This window comes from Oncorhynchus mykiss, chromosome 2 (genome assembly GCF_013265735.2).
Source record: "Oncorhynchus mykiss isolate Arlee chromosome 2, USDA_OmykA_1.1, whole genome shotgun sequence".
Classification (NCBI taxonomy): Eukaryota; Metazoa; Chordata; class Actinopteri; order Salmoniformes; family Salmonidae; genus Oncorhynchus; species Oncorhynchus mykiss.
The window spans coordinates 57,011,693-57,029,208 of record NC_048566.1 but is presented as its reverse complement, the minus strand read 5'-3'; the positions used below and the strand labels follow the sequence as shown (position 1 = coordinate 57,029,208).

Here is a 17,516-nt window from a genome sequence, read left to right as displayed (position 1 = left end):
AACATAAAGATATAAAACTGTATTTTTGTGGGACACAATCATGTGGGACAAGTGGGACACAATCATGAAGTGGAACGACATTTATTGGATATTTCAAACTTTTTTAACAAATCAAAAACTGAAAAATTGGGCGTGCAAAATTATTCAGCCCCCTTAAGTTAATACTTTGTAGCGCCACCTTTTGCTGCGATTACAGCTGTAAGTCGCTTGGGGTATGTCTCTATCAGTTTTGCACATCGAGAGACTGAAATTTTTTCCCGTCCCAGTCTCAGGTCTTTTGCAGACTCCATCAGGTTTTCTTCCAGAATGGTCCTGTATTTGGCTCCATCCATCTTCCCATCAATTTTAACCATCTTCCCTGTCCCTGCTGAAGAAAAGCAGGCCCAAACCATGATGCTGCCACCACCATGTTTGACAGTGTGGATGGTGTGTTCAGGGTGATGTGCTGTGTTGCTTTTACGCCAAACATAACGTCTTGCATTGTTGCCAAAAAGTTCAATTTTGGTTTCATCTGACCAGAGCACCTTCTTCCACATGTTTAGTGTGTCTCCCAGGTGGCTTGTGGCAAACTTTAAACTACACTTTTTATGGATATCTTTAAGAAATGGCTTTCTTCTTGCCACTCTTCCATAAAGGCCAGATTTGTGCAATATACGACTGATTGTTGTCCTATGGACAGAGTCTCCCACCTCAGCTGTAGATATCTGCAGTTCATCCAGAGTGATCATGGGCCTCTTGGCTGCATCTCTGATCAGTCTTCTCCTTGTATGAGCTGAAAGTTTAGAGGGACGGCCAGGTCTTGGCAGATTTGCAGTGGTCTGATACTCCTTCCATTTCAATATTATCGCTTGCACAGTGCTCCTTGGGATGTTTAAAGCTTGGGAAATCTTTTTGTATCCAAATCCGGCTTTAAACTTCTTCACAACAGTATCTCGGACCTGCCTGGTGTGTTCCTTGTTCTTCATGCTGCTCTCTGCGCTTTTGACGGACCTCTGAGACTATCACAGTGCAGGTGCATTTATACGGAGACTTGATTACACACAGGTGGATTGTATTTATCATCATTAGTCATTTAGGTCAACATTGGATCATTCAGAGATCCTCACTGAACTTCTGGAGAGAGTTTGCTGCACTGAAAGTAAAGGGGCTGAATAATTTTTCACGCCCAATTTTTCAGTTTTTGATTTGTTAAAAAAGTTTGAAAGATCCAATAAATTTCGTTCCACTTCATGATTGTGTCCCACTTGTTGTTGATTCTTCACAAAAAAATACAGTTTTATATCTTTATGTTTGAAGCCTGAAATGTGGCAAAAGGTCGCAAAGTTCAACGGGGCCGAATACTTTCGCAAGGCACTGTAAATACAATAAGTAGCATACAGCGAAAACGGCTGCCTTTTGTCCATTGATAAACACTTCATACATGTCAATGATGAATTTGTAAGGAAATCTGACTTTATTTTTTTCTCTGATTGTCTTTCTCACAAAGTTGTACTGACACTTTTAGAGCCAACACCAGCTAATAAATACAATGAAATGTTAAAAAGCACAATTTAATTTCAAATACAATACTCAACACAAAATGTGTGTGACCAGGAGAAAATGAAATGACGTCTGCTTCTGTAGGTCGAAACAGACCGGTGGTCTGAGTGACCTTTGGACTTGTGTCAAAGGGCAAAGCACCTCAGGCAGCACTGGAGTTAAAACAATGACTTCTGCATAAATATTTTTTTTTAAATGCTACTAAACTGGAAATGTGAGATTTTCCTCTCAAGTCAAAACAGGTGACTTTTTTCTTTGTCAGAATTTTGTCGTTTTTTTGTTTTTACGACAACTTCACATTAGGCAGTACTGAGAAGAGAACATTAATATCCAGTGCGTGTGATGCTTAGAACACTGGGGACAATGTCTACGCACGAGGCAAGCTCTCCTTTTTGTGGTAATGCAAGTTCAATCAAACTTCAGTCCAAAAAAAAAAAAAAAACGTCTTTTTTTTCTTCTACCAACCTGCAAAAATGTCGTTTGACATGGTCATAAAGAGTTACAAATCACATACAAATCAACCAGCAAACAGAGTAACACAAACCCTAAAATAGAGCTTGTAAAAGTAGACATATTTGCAAAATGGAGGATTATGAAAATAGGACTTTTATGGGTACGTTTTAAATTGACTTTAAATATCCGTTTCAAAATATACATGCACTGCAGAAATATAAATGTACCTTTTGAAATGCTCGAGGTTATATTGACCCACGTTTTTGTTTTTTTGACAACGTACCAATTTGACAAAAAAAACATTGGTCTGTATTTTGAGAACCACCTCTGACGTCAACATAATTGTAAACTGATCAATTCACAGAAACAAAATCTGATCTTCTGTACTTCGGTATAACGCAGTAAAGAAAATGTACATTTTAAACCCCTAAATATATGGTGTCCCTACTATCGAAATGACTGTCTGGACCGCTCCTCTGCGTTTTCCTGTCATTCGGAATGACCATAGAACTAAGAGTCTAACTCTTAGTTAAGAGTAAGAGTCTAAGACTTATTGTGCCTATTAAGATGTACTGTGTCATTAACAACATTTGCTGAGTCTGTATAACACATGTTATACTCACAAACTCTACACACAAACTTGAAATAAAATCCAACCTAAAAAGCCACTCAAGCTGAAAGTCAATGTACTGTAACAGTGTACCAAAACAACTCATTTGATCATTTTTGGCCTCTATGCATTATGGGTGAATTAAAGTGGACGATCAGGATTTTACAACTTGATGTTAGATGGTTCCTCACCTTGAATATAGTCTATGGGCCAGAATAAACATGTTAAACATGGTTAAGGTTTTCTATAAACAGCCAATACAAACCTTTGTTGTAAAATCATGAACGACCCCTTTTAACATCCCGTAGAAGATGTGGGCTAAGAAAAGAGAGAGGGGAAGGTACTTGGGGCTAAACATCCCCAGATTGATACTCTCTACGATGAATCCCTCTACTGGTCTGTGTCACTGCCAGAGGTGGTGCCAGAGATGACAGATATCAGTATCCGGAGGAATCCTGAGGCATTGCGTTTGGCGATGAGTGCTGGGTTGTTTACTGGGTTATGCAAGGGGAAAACGCTTGAAATGTCGGTTTGTCTTTCATTTGGTACCTAATCAACATGACCCTGTAGCGCACCACAAGGTGTCCTAGAGCGCTGGGCCTACCCATGGTCCGGGGGTCGGGGAGATACTAATGATTGTATAAGACATTTTGCAGCATCAAAATTAAGACTAGAATATTTTAGAGGGATGTGAATGTAGGTTTGGCACATTTCAAGAAAAACTGTACAATATCTAAAAATTAAAAAAAACATTATAATAATATTAATAATAATAAAAGGGATTTTTTTTCCTCCCCTGTTTCGTTGTCAGTCTGAAAAGTCCTACCATTCTCTCATATGAAATCAAAAACACATTCACAAGCTGGCACAGCATACCTGAGCAAGGATATAAAACCCCATCATAAACAGTAATGTAACATATTGTAAGCATTTGTCGAGAAAGGTGTAGGGGTACTGTACTCATGAGAAATAATCATGTCAAACTACAAGAGCTAAGGATTTTACATTACCTTTCACATTTTCAAGTCCTGACAATCCAAGGTTTTACAGGAAAGTAACCTATCAAGGAACATGTCCATGGAAATCAAATTTAAAAACGCAAAAAAAAAAACGTCATCACACTTAAAATAAACATTTAAGACTGACCGCTGTCGAAGACCAATTCCTGATGTTTTAGTCAAATCCATGCACGCTCCTATAAAAAAAAATACACACGCGGGAAATGTGTAGGCTCTCTCTTTGTTCTTTAATCTCATTCTCTTCTCATCGACATCTTACTGACTCTTACTTGCTCTTGTCCGTGTTGCATTGTAATTGCCGTGTGAGTATGTTCACTGTCTTTCTGGTAGATTGTCTGGAGGTTGTCTGGAGGTTGTCTTTGCCCAATCCCTCTGTACGGGATCGTTTCCGAGACGTTTGCGCATGCTAAAAAGAAGCACTCCCGTCAAGGTATTTTTTTTGAGCAACATGCTCTGTGAGATCTGATGTCACTTCCTGTCGAGAGTCAATCTGAGCATGCTCAGTCTGTGGTGCATCGTATCCCGGACGGAGCTGCTTCGAGCACATGCTCAGCTCCCGTCGTACTGTTGAAAAGTTGTTCTGCTCATAACACTGTCTCTGTCATATTGTCCCGCTTTTTAGTTCAAAAAAGTTCAAAAAAATCAGAGGTTCTTCTGAGCATGCTCAGTTGGCGCCGACAGGCTCCCGTGTCTCATGGCCACTGCTGTAGTCCGATTTGTCCTCAAAGTCTTCATACATGTCTATCTCGTCCTCTCCGATGACCGGGTGATCGCCGGTCACCATGGCGACCGGCTTGGGCTTGACCACGCCGAACGTGCTCTGGGTGGCGGGGATGGCGGGCTCGGGGCTGGCCGAGGCGCTGGAGCAGTCCGACGTCAGGTGCGGTGAGGGCGTGGCTGTCGCTATGGCAGCCGGGTAGAGGCCGCCGGCACTGTTGCTGATGGGGATCTGAGGCTGTGGCCTGGGGTAGGTGGAGAGAGAGGGGGGGGGAGAGGGGAGAGAGAGAAATAAAGAGGGAGAGAGAGAGTGAGAAGTTGAGAGCAAGAGAAGGAGAGTGAGGGAGCTTTTGAACAGCTATTTAGAACAAGTTGAACGGTAGCTAACTCTTGTCTTTCGGGAAAACCTTAACACAGAGCTTTTGCCAGCACACAGTAGCCCTGTCAATGCTAAATAGCCTCTTGGGTAATGGATGGAATGAAGGTAAACACATATCACTCAAGCAAGCCCTCTGCCCTCAAATGAAGCACATAAACCAAGAAAATTGATGTCAGTTTCCTCATCTAACAGTTCACTCCTTCTAGAAATAATTACCGCAGAGAACCTCTGACAAACACATTTTCACATTAAACTGCTTAAAAACGACCCTGTTTCATTATACGGAGCCGGGTCAAAATTGGTCATACCTCAATTTATAGCTCCCCCCCCCCCCCCCCCCCCAGTTATTTGATTCAGTCCTGAGTGAAACTCCAGCCGCTATGGTGAATCAGGCTTTTATTCCGCTTGACCACACACACTAAATTACAGAGTTAAACCTGTGACGTCTGCCCTGTACCGCCTCTCTCTCTCTCTCTCTCTCTCTCTCTCTCTCTCTCTCTCTCTCTCTCTCTCTCTCTCTCTCTCTCTCTCTCTCTCTCTCTCTCTCTCTCTCTCTCTCTCTCTCTCTCTCTCTCTCTCTCTCTCTCTCTCTCTCTCTCTCTCTCTCTCTCTCTCTCTCTCTCTCTCTCTCTCTCTCTCTCTCTCTCTCTCTCTCTCTCTCTCGCTCTCTCTCTCTCTCAAACATCTGCTAGTATGATTTCTGTGTCATATTTCTACCGCCCGCAAAGCGCCTGCCATTGTCCTAATTTAATAAATGACAACTATTAAAAATCGCTCCAATTCAAAGCAGTGCCCCTGGTAAATCCATTAAAACGTGGCCTGTCGTGATGACTTTAATCACATCTATGCCTGTTTTCTATTAGGACCCAGCCACTGGCTTCGGCTGAATCCCAAAAGGCACCGTATTCCCTATAATAGTGCACTACTTTTAACCAAGGCCCATTGGGCTTTGGGTGAAAAGTAGTGCACTATTTAGGGAAATAGGGAGCCATTTGGGATGCAGCCTTTGTTTTCAGCATTGCCTGCAGTTTGACGTGAGAGGATGAGAAAAGTGCTATGATAAAGGGACCTTGTTATCTTTAAACTAGTAGTTTGGATTACAAATTCAGGCTATAGCTCAGCACTATTACTTGAAGGGAAATACTGGGTGCACGGAGAATTAGCCTTACAAAGAACAACTTCCCCTTAACAAAATGATTAGGAGCAGTCGATTCAAGTATTCCAATCCAAAAATGGGAGCCGCCCATGACAAAAATATTGAAGAGATAGTTGACCCCAGGACCAGTTTCCTTATCTCTATTAGCTTAGTATTAAAGTGACCTACTTCAAAATGTTTTTAATTAAGTATGATAAAAATCTGTTTTTCTGTGTTTAAATGGTGTGGGCGTAACCCCAAAAACAGAATGATGTCGGTGTATACCGGTCACAAAAAATATACATGACAAGTAATGGTTGGTTGGCCAGCTCAGTCAATGAGGCAACGTGACGTCACACTATATGAGGAAATAGCAAGCATTGTTTTGTTTAATGTGATGTTTTTGAAGTGTTTTTTCCCCCCACTAATTAAAGTATAGGATGAGTCAGCCACATGATTTGGGTATGAGATAACAGAATATAAACCTTTAAAAGGGAGATTTTCACTGGACAGTTACTTTAATAAACTCCAAAATCAAAGTTTGTCAGATGTTTTCTGACCTCAAAAGTAGCCTAAAGTCAAGATGATCCACGTACCACATCACCAGTTGTGTATGTCCAGCTATATTCAAATGAATGAAAAAGATCTCTTTGTTCTGGAAATGACACGGTGCTTATCTCTTCCATTTATTATGGATTGTGGCGTAAAGCCTAATCTACAAAACAAATGGCCTGGGACATGGACTTACCTCAACAGAAGACCACTTTTGAGGTTTGAAAACACAAGCTTTGATTTTGGAGTGTAATGTCCCTTTAAGAATACTAACAGTTAGCCTAGTCAGCCTAAAGACCGCACAACAGCAGATCAGTAGAGTGTCTCTCTCTTCTTACCCCACACTGAAGAACTGCCTCATCTCCTGTCGCCGCGAGCGCATCATCTGCTTGTACTCCCCGATGCGTAGCTTCTTGCCGTCGATGATGCAGGTCCTCTTGGGCCGGGGCTTGTACTTGTAGTTGGGGTACTTCTCCAGGTGGATCTTACTGAGATGGGCCTGTTCCTCGTAGTATGGCTGCTTCTCCTGGTTGGTCATGGACTTCCAGCGAGAGCCTAAACACGGATAGCGGGACACACACACACAGCAAGAGTCAGGGTTGGAACCCAAACTACAGCGTAAGGACAGACAAACACACACACACACACACACACACGCACACACACACACACACACGCACACACACGCGCACACACGCGCACACACACGCACACACACACACACACACACTGAAGGACACTATTAGGGTATTGGTGTTCGTAGAGAGTATTGGAGTTGGTGTTCGTAGAGAGTATTGTAGTTGGTGTTCGTAGAGAGTATTGGAGTTGGTGTTTGTAGAGAGTATTGGAGTTGGTGTTCGTAGAGAGTATTGGAGTTGGTGTTCGTAGAGAGATTTGGAGTTGGTGTTCGTTGAGAGTATTGGAATTGGTGTTCAAAAAGTGTATAGGAGTCAAAGTTTTGTCAAGTATAGTCCTGTAACTAGAAATCTTTTCACAGTTTAGTGGATTATACAACGTTCTGTAAATTTCTTGTTTATGTTCTTCTAATAATAACAGTTACATATCGCAATGTAATTTTTGGACGATATAATATCGAAATTTGACTATATAGAATTTTTGGTTAAACTAGTGTTAGACAGCTGTACCCGCGCCAAAACTCTGGTATTTTTCACCCTATAGCTTGCTCTTTCATTTTCTTTTTAAATAGTGAGACAAAAAGTTCCCCGACTGATCAAAACAAATGTTCTCCTGTTCTCTCTCGTCCCTCTGCAGCAGACATATGGTGAGCAATATGTTTGGAACATCAAATCGCAATAAAATCACAGTTTCGAATCGCAATGCATATAGAATCATGAGAATCGCAATACAGACCGTGATAATATAGAATGATGATAATATTGTATTGTGAGGTCCCTGGTAAATCCCACCCCTGTCTTATCATGTGGTTCAATTAGCCATTGAACCGTACGTGTCAGTGCTTCCACTGCACAAAATCTATGTCGTCTTACTTCTATCATAGCAGGAAATCTCTTCAAGGAGGAACTTGTAATAAGAGAGAGACTACTGGTGCATCTACATTGTTGAAGGGTGCTTGAAAACAAGGATCTGTCCCACTTTAGGATCCCTGATACAGTTTGGTTCTCATCATGTCTCTACTATAAGCACCCAGCGACGGAACAAGTGGACAGGACTGTTACCGCAGGAATGGAGCACATCTGCGTGGCCTTTCTGACAACCCATTATACACACACACACACACCACAGCTTGGACACACACAGGGAGGAATCCAGGACCTGTGTCCCAACGGACACCCTATTCCCTATTTGGTGCACTACTTTGTCCTGGTGTCTGGTCAAAAGTAGTGCCCTATTTATGGAAAAGGGTGACAATTGGGGCGCAAGCTCAGGACTCTGTTTACCGACGTTTATCAAGGCTCCCTTCTTTTTCAACTAAGGAAACAGGGAAGACACTTTTTTTTTTAACGGACTAAAGCGGCCGCATCATGTCCCTCGTCTCCAGCTGTGTTATTGTGTTTGGGCAGCACACACTCCATCGTCTCCTGATTGCCTCTCAGGTCTGGCATTTCCCTGTTGTCATCACAAACAAACCGATAACTAAGTAAATATCCGTAATGTTTGGTCTCCGCCGGATAGGTGGAAGTGATAGATGACCTCTGACCCTTTCAATTTGACTCCAACTTTGAGTGATGAGGTTTGAGCTATCCAATGCTTCGGAACCCTCAACTCTGGACCTCGAAGCCAGTTCCACTGCGCTTTTTCATCGTTGCCCTCCTAATCCGGGACGAATTTAGACCTGGGACAGCAGGTGGGTACAATTCATTATCAGGTAGAACAGAAAACCAGCAGGCTCCGGATCTCATAGGGTCAGAATAATCCTGCTTTAGAATGATAACTTCAGTGATGTTGAACAATGGTCTATGTATACGACAGATGAGCAAAGTGCAAGGATTTTATTTATTTAATACAGCGTTTAGTTTGCCTCAATTCACTGACTAAATGACTAAAGTCATTTGACACCGTTTGCTCAAAAGCCAAACATTTTGGCCTAGTGCATGGGTCGGCGACCCTTATCACTGGAAGAAAAAGAAAAAAAATCCACACACAAAAAAAAAGGTGTTGAGGGAGCCCTTTCCAAGCAATATCTTATATTCAGCACCACGGATAGCAGTCTGATCAAATTACCACGAAATCTGACGTTCAGGGTCACAGAGCAGTGGACCCAGTGGTCGTCTGGTGAAGTCGCAGGGAGAATCGAATCTCGTGAACATACAGTCAAATTTGCTCAAGGAGTGATTTTACTTTTTGATTTAAAAAGCTACCAACGAAGGAAATATTGTTGTCCAGTGATTAACTGACATACCCACATCAAGCCCCACAATAAATTGAATCATGAAACGCAGAATAAACAAGTATTATAAGGCAAACGGAAGGTTTGATTGAAATCAATATTTATTAAAGGCATACTGCTTTAAACTTAAAACAAAGTGTTGTCTGTTTCTTTACCTTACTTTAATAATTAACATTTTAAAACTCTAAAATGCTATTTGGAGAACAGCTAAAACATCATTATTGCACACAGAGTGAGTCCACGCAACTTATGTGACTCGTTAAAACACATTTTTACTCCTGAACTTATTTAAGCTTGCCACAACAAAGGTTGAATACTGATTGACTCAAGACATTACAGCTCTTCATTTTTCATTCATTTGTAAAAAAAATTTAAAAAAAAAAATTAAATTAAAAACAAAATTCCACTTTGACATTACGGGGTATTGTGTGTAGGCCAGTGACAAGACATATTTTTTTATTTTAAAATTCAGGCTATAACACAACAAAATGTGTAAAAAGACAAGGGGTGTGAATCCCAGTATCAATGCTAGTATCAACACAAGAAGCACTTTTCACTACACATATCCATCACCCCAGTCAGTCTCACAGCAGAGGATGTGTGTGTGTGAGGGAGAGAGAGAGACGGAGTTTATATGGGTGTGTGTGAGTTCTATAAAGATGTTTTTTATTCTAATATGAATGATTAAATAAGATCAGATTGATCGATTGGTAGTTGACCGATTTACAATAGTTTGAATACATCATTGAACGTTTAGGTGGACTTGGGGGGGGGGACACATTCAGTTTCTGTTTCATACGGCAGTGTTGTTTTAAATGAGGCACACACCCTCTTAAGACATTATCTACAGTGCCTTCGAAAAGTATTCAGACCCCTTGACCTTTTCCACATTTTGTTACGTTAAAGCCTTATTTTAAAATGGAATTGAAAACAATTATCCTCAGCAATCAACACACAGTACCTCATAATGACGAGGTGAAAATGCTTGGGATTTGAAAAACAGAAATACCTTATTTACATAAGTATTCAGAGCCTTTGCTATGAGGCTCAAAATTGAGCTCGGGTGCATCCTGTCTCCATTGATCATCCTTGAGATGTTTCTACAACTTGATTTGAGTCCACCTGTGGTAAATTCAACTGATTGGACATGATTTGGAAAGACACCTGTTCATATAAGGTCCTACAGTTGACAGTGCATGTCAGATCAAAAACCAAGCCATGAGGTCAAAGGAATTCTCCGTAGAGCTCCGAGACAGGATTGTGTCAAGGCACAGATCTGGGGAAGGGTACCAAAACATTTCTGCAGCATTGAAGGTCCCCAAAAACACAATGGCCTCCATCATTCTTAAATGGTAGAAGTTTGGAACCACAAAGACTCTTCCTAGAGCTTGCCGCCCTCTTCTTAAATCAGGCCACATACACTGAGATTACATTCCAATAATCTCTCCTTTCCCCTGAAGTGTGTAATCATTCACTACTATGTACAAGCATTGAGTTGGGGTATGGCTAGACTGAGGGAGTTTCTACCATATATCTTATAACAATCATTTCCATCCAAATTCATGAAGGGAAGGGAACTATTGGGACGCAGCCTGAGTATTTGTTAACTGTACATCTTCCACTATCACTTGTTCACAAGGCCTTCTGGAAAGATTTGAAATGTTTTCACACTCAAAACCGCTTAAATCAAATCAAATTTTATTTGTCACATGCGCCGAATGTAACAAGTGTAGACTTTACCGTGAAATGCTTACTTACAAGCCCTTAACCAACAGCGCAGTTCAAGAAGAAGAAAATATTTACCAAGTAGACTAAAATAAAAAGTAATTATAAAAGTAACACAATAAGAATAACAATAACGAGGCTATATACAGGGGGTACCGAGTCAGTGTGCCGGGGTACAGGGTAGTTGAGGCAATCTGTACATGTAGGTGGGGGCAAAGTGACAATGCGCAGGGTAACAAACAAACAGCGAGTGTACAAAAGGAAGGGGTGTCAATGTAATCGCGATCTGGCACCGCATGCCGTGTGGTAGCAGAGAAAACAGTCTATAACTTGGGTGACAGGAGTCTGACAATTTTAATGGGCTTTCCTCTGACACCGCCTATACTATAGGTCCTGGATGGCAGGAAGCTTGGCCCCAGTGATGTACTGGGCCGTTCGCACTACCCTCTGTAGCGCCTTATCTGATCAATTATGTCGCTCTCGCTGCTGGTGATTCTTTGATCCACCTCTACGCAGAGGACACCATTCTGTATACCTCTGGCCCTTTGTTGGACACTGTGTTAACTAACCTCCAGATGAGCTTCAATGCCATACAACTCTCCTTCCATGGCCTCCAACTGCTCTTAAATGCAAGTAAAACTAAATGCATGCTCTTCAACCGATCGCTGCCCGCACCTGCCCGCCTGTTCTGACTTAGAATATGTGGGCAACTACAAATACCTAGGTGTCTGATTAGACTGTAAACTCTCCTTTCAGACTCACATTAAACATCTCCAATCCAAAATGTAATCTAGAATCGGCTTCCTATTTCGCAACAAAGCACCACTGCGACCTGTATGCTCTCGTTGGCTGGCACTCGCTTCATACTCGTCGCCAAACGCACTGGCTCCAGGTCATCTACAAGTCTCTGCTAGGTAAAGCCCTGCCTTATCTCAGCTCACTGGTCACCATAGCAGCACCCACCCGTAGCACATGCTCCAGCAGGTATATCTCACTGGTCACCCCCAAAGCCAATTCTTCCTTTGGCCGCCTCTCCTTCCAGTTCTCTGCTACCAATGACTGGAACGAACTGCAAAAATCTCTGAAGCTGGAGACTCTTACCTCCCTCATTAGCTTTAAGCATCAGCTGTCAGAGCAGCTCACAGATCACTGCACCTGTACATAGCTCATCTGTAAATAGCCCATCCAATCTACCTCGTCCCCATACTGTATTTATTTATTTATCTTGCTCCTTTGCACCCCAGTATCTCAACTTGCACATTCATCCTCTGCATATCCTACCATTCCAGTGTTTAATTGCTATATTGTAATTACTTTGCCACCACGGCCTATTTATTGCCTTACATCTCTTTACCTACCTCATTTGCATATGCTGTACATGGATTTTCCTACTGTATTATTGATTGTATGTTTGTTTATTCCATGTGTAACTCTGTGTTGTTGTATGTGTCAAACTGCTTTGCTTTATCTTGGCCAGGTCGCAGTTGCAAATGAGAACTTGTTCTCAACTAGCCTACCTGGTTAAATAAAGGTGAAATAAAAAATAAATAAATTATAGTTTTGTTGGTGATGTGGACACCAAAGAACTTGAAACTCTCGACCCGCTCCACTACAGCCCCGTCGATGGTAATGAGGGCCTGTTAGGCCCGCCTTTTCCTGTAGTCCACGATCAGCTACTTAGTCTTGCTCACATTGAGGGAGAGGTTGTTGTCCTGGCACCACACTGCCAGTTCTCTGACCCCTCCCTATAGAACGTCTCATCGTTGTTGGTGATCATCAGCAAACTTAATGATGGTGTTGAAGTCGTGTTTGGCCATGCAGTCATGGGTGAACAGGGAATACAGAAGGGGACTAAGTACACTCCCCTGAGGGGCCCCAGTGTTAAGGATCAAAGTGGCAGACGTGTTGTTGTCTACTCTTACGACATGGGGGCGGCCCGTCAGGAAGTCCAGGATCCAGTTGCAGAGGGAGGTGTTTAGTCCCAGAGTCCTTAGCTTAGTGATGAGCTTCGTGGGCACTATGGTGTTGAACGGTGAGCTGTAGTCAATGAACAGCATTCTGACATAGGTGTTATTTTTGTCCAGCTAAGAAAGGGCAGTGTGGAGTGCAATTGAGATTGCATCATCTCTGGATCTGTTGGGGCGGTATCTAGGGTGTCCGGGAGGATGCTGTTGATGTGAGCCATGACCAGCCTTTCAAAGCACTTCATGGCTACCGACATGAGTGCCATGGGGCGGTAATAATTTAGGCAGATTACCTTTGCTTCCGTGGGCAAAGGGACTATAGTGGTCTGCTTGAAACATGTAGGTATTACAGACTCGGTCAGGGGGAGGTTGATGTCAGTGAAGACACTTGACAGTTGGTCCGCACATGCTTTGAGTACACGTCCTGGTAATCCTTCTGGTCCAGCGGCCTTGTGAATGTTGACCTGTTTAAAGGTTTTGTTCACTTCGGCTACTGAGAGCTTTATCACACAGTCATCCAGAACAGCTGGTGCTCTCGTGCATGCTTCAGTGTTGCTTGCCTCGAAGCGAGCATAAAAGGCATTTAGCTCATCTGGTAGGCTCGCGTCATTGGGCAGCTCGCGTCTGGGTTTCCCTTAGTAGTCTGTAATAGTTTGCAAGCCCTGCCACATCCGACGAGCATCAGAGCCGGTTTAGCTATTTGGCATGGGTCCCCAGTTGGGCCGACCAACCAGTGCTCCCGCACATTGGCTAACCGGGCTATCTGCATTGTGTCCTGCCACCCACCACCCCCCAACCCCTCTTTTATGCTACTGCTACTCTCTGTTTATCATATATGCATAGTCACTTTAACCATATCTACATGTACATACTACCTCAATCAGCCCGACTAACCGGTGCTACTTTTATTGCCTCGCTACTGTTATTTTACACTGTCTTTTTACTGTTGATTTATTTCTTTACTTACCTATTGTTCACCTAATACCTTATTTGCACTATTGGTTAGAGCCTGTAAGTAAGCATTTCACTGTAAACACCTGTTGTATTCGGCGCACGTGACAAATAAACTTTGATTTGATTTGAGTAGGATTCAATCTTAATCCTGTGTTGACGCTTTGCTTGTTTGATGGTTCGTCTGAAAGCAATTGCTGTCTGTGGTAGATCAATCCACTTAATTTTTGCAACTGAAAGAATCTGTATGACCATAACAAGGCCACGGTATATGGAGGGCATATTTAATATATATTTATATTTATTTATTTTTGACACTTCATTCAGAGAGTAAGGAAATCAAACAGGCATGTGGGAGAAAGAGTGAGAAGGACGGGATTGAACCCTGGTCTCCGGTGGGGAGTTTTATATGCCACATGCCAGGGAGTATTACCACTTGACCACAGCTCTGCCATCTTACCCAGGATCTTGCTGATGTTGGAATTGTGCATGTCGGGGAAGGTCTGCAGGATCTTCCTCCTCTCGTCCTTGGCCCACACCATGAAGGCATTCATGGGTCTCTTAATGTGGGGCTCAGTACTGTTCCTTCCCCTGGTCTCCCTGAAGACCCGGGCCTCTGTAGTGCAGGAGACACCTGTGGGAAGGGAGGGCCATTTCATGACTTACTCAATCACTCACTCGTTCGTGTAAAAAAACTTTTAAGCCACAGAGTACATACATTGCACAGTATGTCTAAGAGCGTGGCTTCCAGACAGTGAGGGAGGGGACAATTGAAAGTGTGTGTGTGTGTGTGTGTGTGCACTTGTGTTTTACAGTAAGGATGGGGTCTGTCTACTCTACACAGAAGAGCATAGAGGCCGCAGAAATAGGTGGTGGACCCCCTGGCTGCGGTCGCCATCAACGACGCTCTGATTATCAGACAGATAACATCTCTGTTTACGGTCCCGTGTTTACAGCTCTGATTTCAAACCACAGCCTGATGAATGCTTACCAATCCACCGTGACCTGTAAACACTGGGTGTTTTATAGAAAACAGGTGGGCTTCTGGGCCAGAAAATATTTTAAAAACCTATTCCGTTTTTAACTGCCTTGCTTCTGTTTGCATACTTCGGCAGGGTGGAATTGTCTGAGACACAAACAGTGTTTGGTGGGTTGGAAAGAGGGGGAGAATCTAGAACACCGCTTCGTGTTCCTCGTCGACGTACAGTAAGAAGCCCACTGAACAATTGTGTCGTGTTACAGGTCCTTAATTTGAAAAACTAAACGGAAGCCCCGTCATTTGGTTTGCTATAAAGTTCAGGGGTTGTGATGGGGGTATTGAACAACTGTAAATATCACAGAGTGGGCCTTATTGGTGCAAGGCAGGGGTTTGTGCCTGGACATTCAAGTGTCCACTTACTGAGGCGATCCGAGGAGAACACAATAAATATTTGGGTCTGGTGAATACCTGTGTGCAGAGCAGACGATCTCTCTGTCTGTGTCTCTGCCATAGGGAACACAGTTGAAAGAGGCCCCAAAAGTGGCGCTATCTAACCAAGGGCCCAGGGTGAAGGGTCACCGTCATCTATTTAGCCTGAGCAGGATGTGCCCACTTTTGCCTCGAACCCAACCTCTTTTCCTGTCTGTTAAAGATCCGTCTGACCCTCTCTCTTCTCCTCTGGTCTCCTACTATTACTCCTACCATACAGCGGCAATGTACTTCTATACACATTCATATAAACAGGGATGGCAAGCATACACACAGTCATAAACATGAACCAGAACACACTGTACTGTACAGTATGAAACGTACGTAAAAGTATGGAGAACTGAAAGAGATGTGTATGTAGAACTTTCAGGAGATGGACAGAAAGGGAGAAAAATTGATTTCTTTGGAAATGTTTTGAAACAAAGAAAGAACATATTATTGAGACATTTTGAAAGAAAGGCAGGGGGGGGGGGGAAGAAGAGGAAACTCACCATCAACATCCTCATGTCTGGTGAGGTCAATGACCCTGTGGCCCGTCTTTCCATCATCCTCTCCCAGGTTGCCCAGGTGCTGACTCAAACTCTCAAAGTGCATCCGCTCCTAAAACACAGAGAGGTCAAAGGTCAATAAGGGTTGATTCACACTACGGAGCCGAGCCAAGCGAGCCGAGCTGTTACGGAGCTGACCTGGTTTACGCACGCACCACAGTTGTCGGAACCATGCTGGAAAGAACAATGTGAAAATAAATATCCAAGCCAGCACAGTACAGTTTGGGTCTGCCTAAAAGCGTGAAAATGCTATTAAGAGTCCAATTAAGAGGACTCTAAAGCTCTGGTATAAGGGCTCAGAGAATAACACAATCATCACATCACAGAACACACATTCTCAAAGAAATTCAGCAATTTAGCAAACGTACACAGCAAACAAGTTTCGGTCTTCAATGTGTAGCTGTTTGCATTGTAATTTGGCCGTCTTCGGATCAAAGGTTTTGCTCTTCTTTGTGATCTTAGAGGCGGTCTATATGAGTAGGTTTGTGCTAATGATCGTGTGGCAAACTCGACTCGTATTTTCTCACACACTGCTTTTGGCGAGAGGTAAGAGTTTAAAGACAGCCACTGCAGCTTAGGGGAGGTAGGGGAGGAGGTTTTTGAGAAAAGACCGGATCGAAAAGAAGAAGAGAAGAGAACAGGAGAATAAATGAAGTCAAATAATACAGGAAAAATGACGAGAGAGCGTGCGCGCGCGAGAGCGGGAAAGACAAAGAATGCCCCCCCCCCAAAATGATTTATGGCCACAGAACAAGATCATTCGCCAGATCTATCCAGCGCAGCGCTACCATGTAAGCTGCCACTGACTCGATGCTCCCCACCCATCCTGCCTACTGAGTCTCTGCTTATCCTGCACTGTCCACCCATCCTGCCTACTGAGTCTCTGCTTATCCTGCACTGTCCACCCTTCCTGCCTACTGAGTCTCTGCTTATCCTGCACTGTCCACCCATCCTGCCTACTGAGTCTCTGCTTATCCTGCACTGTCCACCCATCCTGCCTACTGAGTCTCTGCTTATCCTGCACTGTCCACCCATCCTGCCTACTGAGTCTCTGCTTATCCTGCACTGTCCACCCATCCTGCCTACTGAGTCTCTGCTTATCCTGCACTGTCCACCCATCCTGCCTACTGAGTCTCTGCTTATCCTGCACTGTCCACCCTTCCTGCCTACTGAGTCTCTGCTTATCCTGCACTGTCCACCCTTCCTGTCTACTGAGTCTCTGCTTATCCTGCACTGTCCACCCTTCCACCCGCTCCGTCAAATGAGTCTGCCACGCTCCAAAACTGTGGTGGAAAAGACTGTTATATATATATAAATAAAACACACACACACACAGCGGGGTCTGAAATTGTTGGCACCCTTGATAAAGATGAGGAAAAATGACTGTATAAAATATATAATTCAAATACTGAGCTCTATTGTATGATCAAAAACATTATATTATTTGGAACTAACACAATTGCTCATAGAAAGAGATTTTGACAACTCTGTTTTAATAATGGCACTGAGCATTTTTCTAAAATGCTTTATAGACCATTCCTCCATACAGAATATTTCCAGATCCTTGACATCCTTTGTCTGGGCGTA

The 17,516-nt window shown here is 43.1% G+C and overlaps 1 protein-coding gene across 4 annotated transcripts in view; it reads right to left on the bottom strand.

Moving 5' to 3' along the window:
- Window positions 1-1,430: 1,430 nt before the first annotated feature.
- The window catches only part of LOC110492317 (transcription factor SOX-6), a 158,698-nt gene continuing 142,612 nt past the window's right edge, over window positions 1,431-17,516 (bottom strand). For 2 of the 4 annotated variants that reach the window (XM_036951218.1, XM_036951247.1), the window contains 4 exons: window positions 15,873-15,981; window positions 14,374-14,547; window positions 6,743-6,959; window positions 1,431-4,583 (listed from right to left, as the gene is read on the bottom strand). In XM_036951218.1, the coding sequence (XP_036807113.1) occupies window positions 4,286-4,583; window positions 6,743-6,959; window positions 14,374-14,547; window positions 15,873-15,981 (798 nt within the window). In that variant the 3' untranslated portion in view covers window positions 1,431-4,285. The remainder of the gene's footprint in view (window positions 4,584-6,742; window positions 6,960-14,373; window positions 14,548-15,872; window positions 15,982-17,516) is intronic. The other 2 variants (XM_036951228.1, XM_036951237.1) reach the window with 1 other exon arrangement.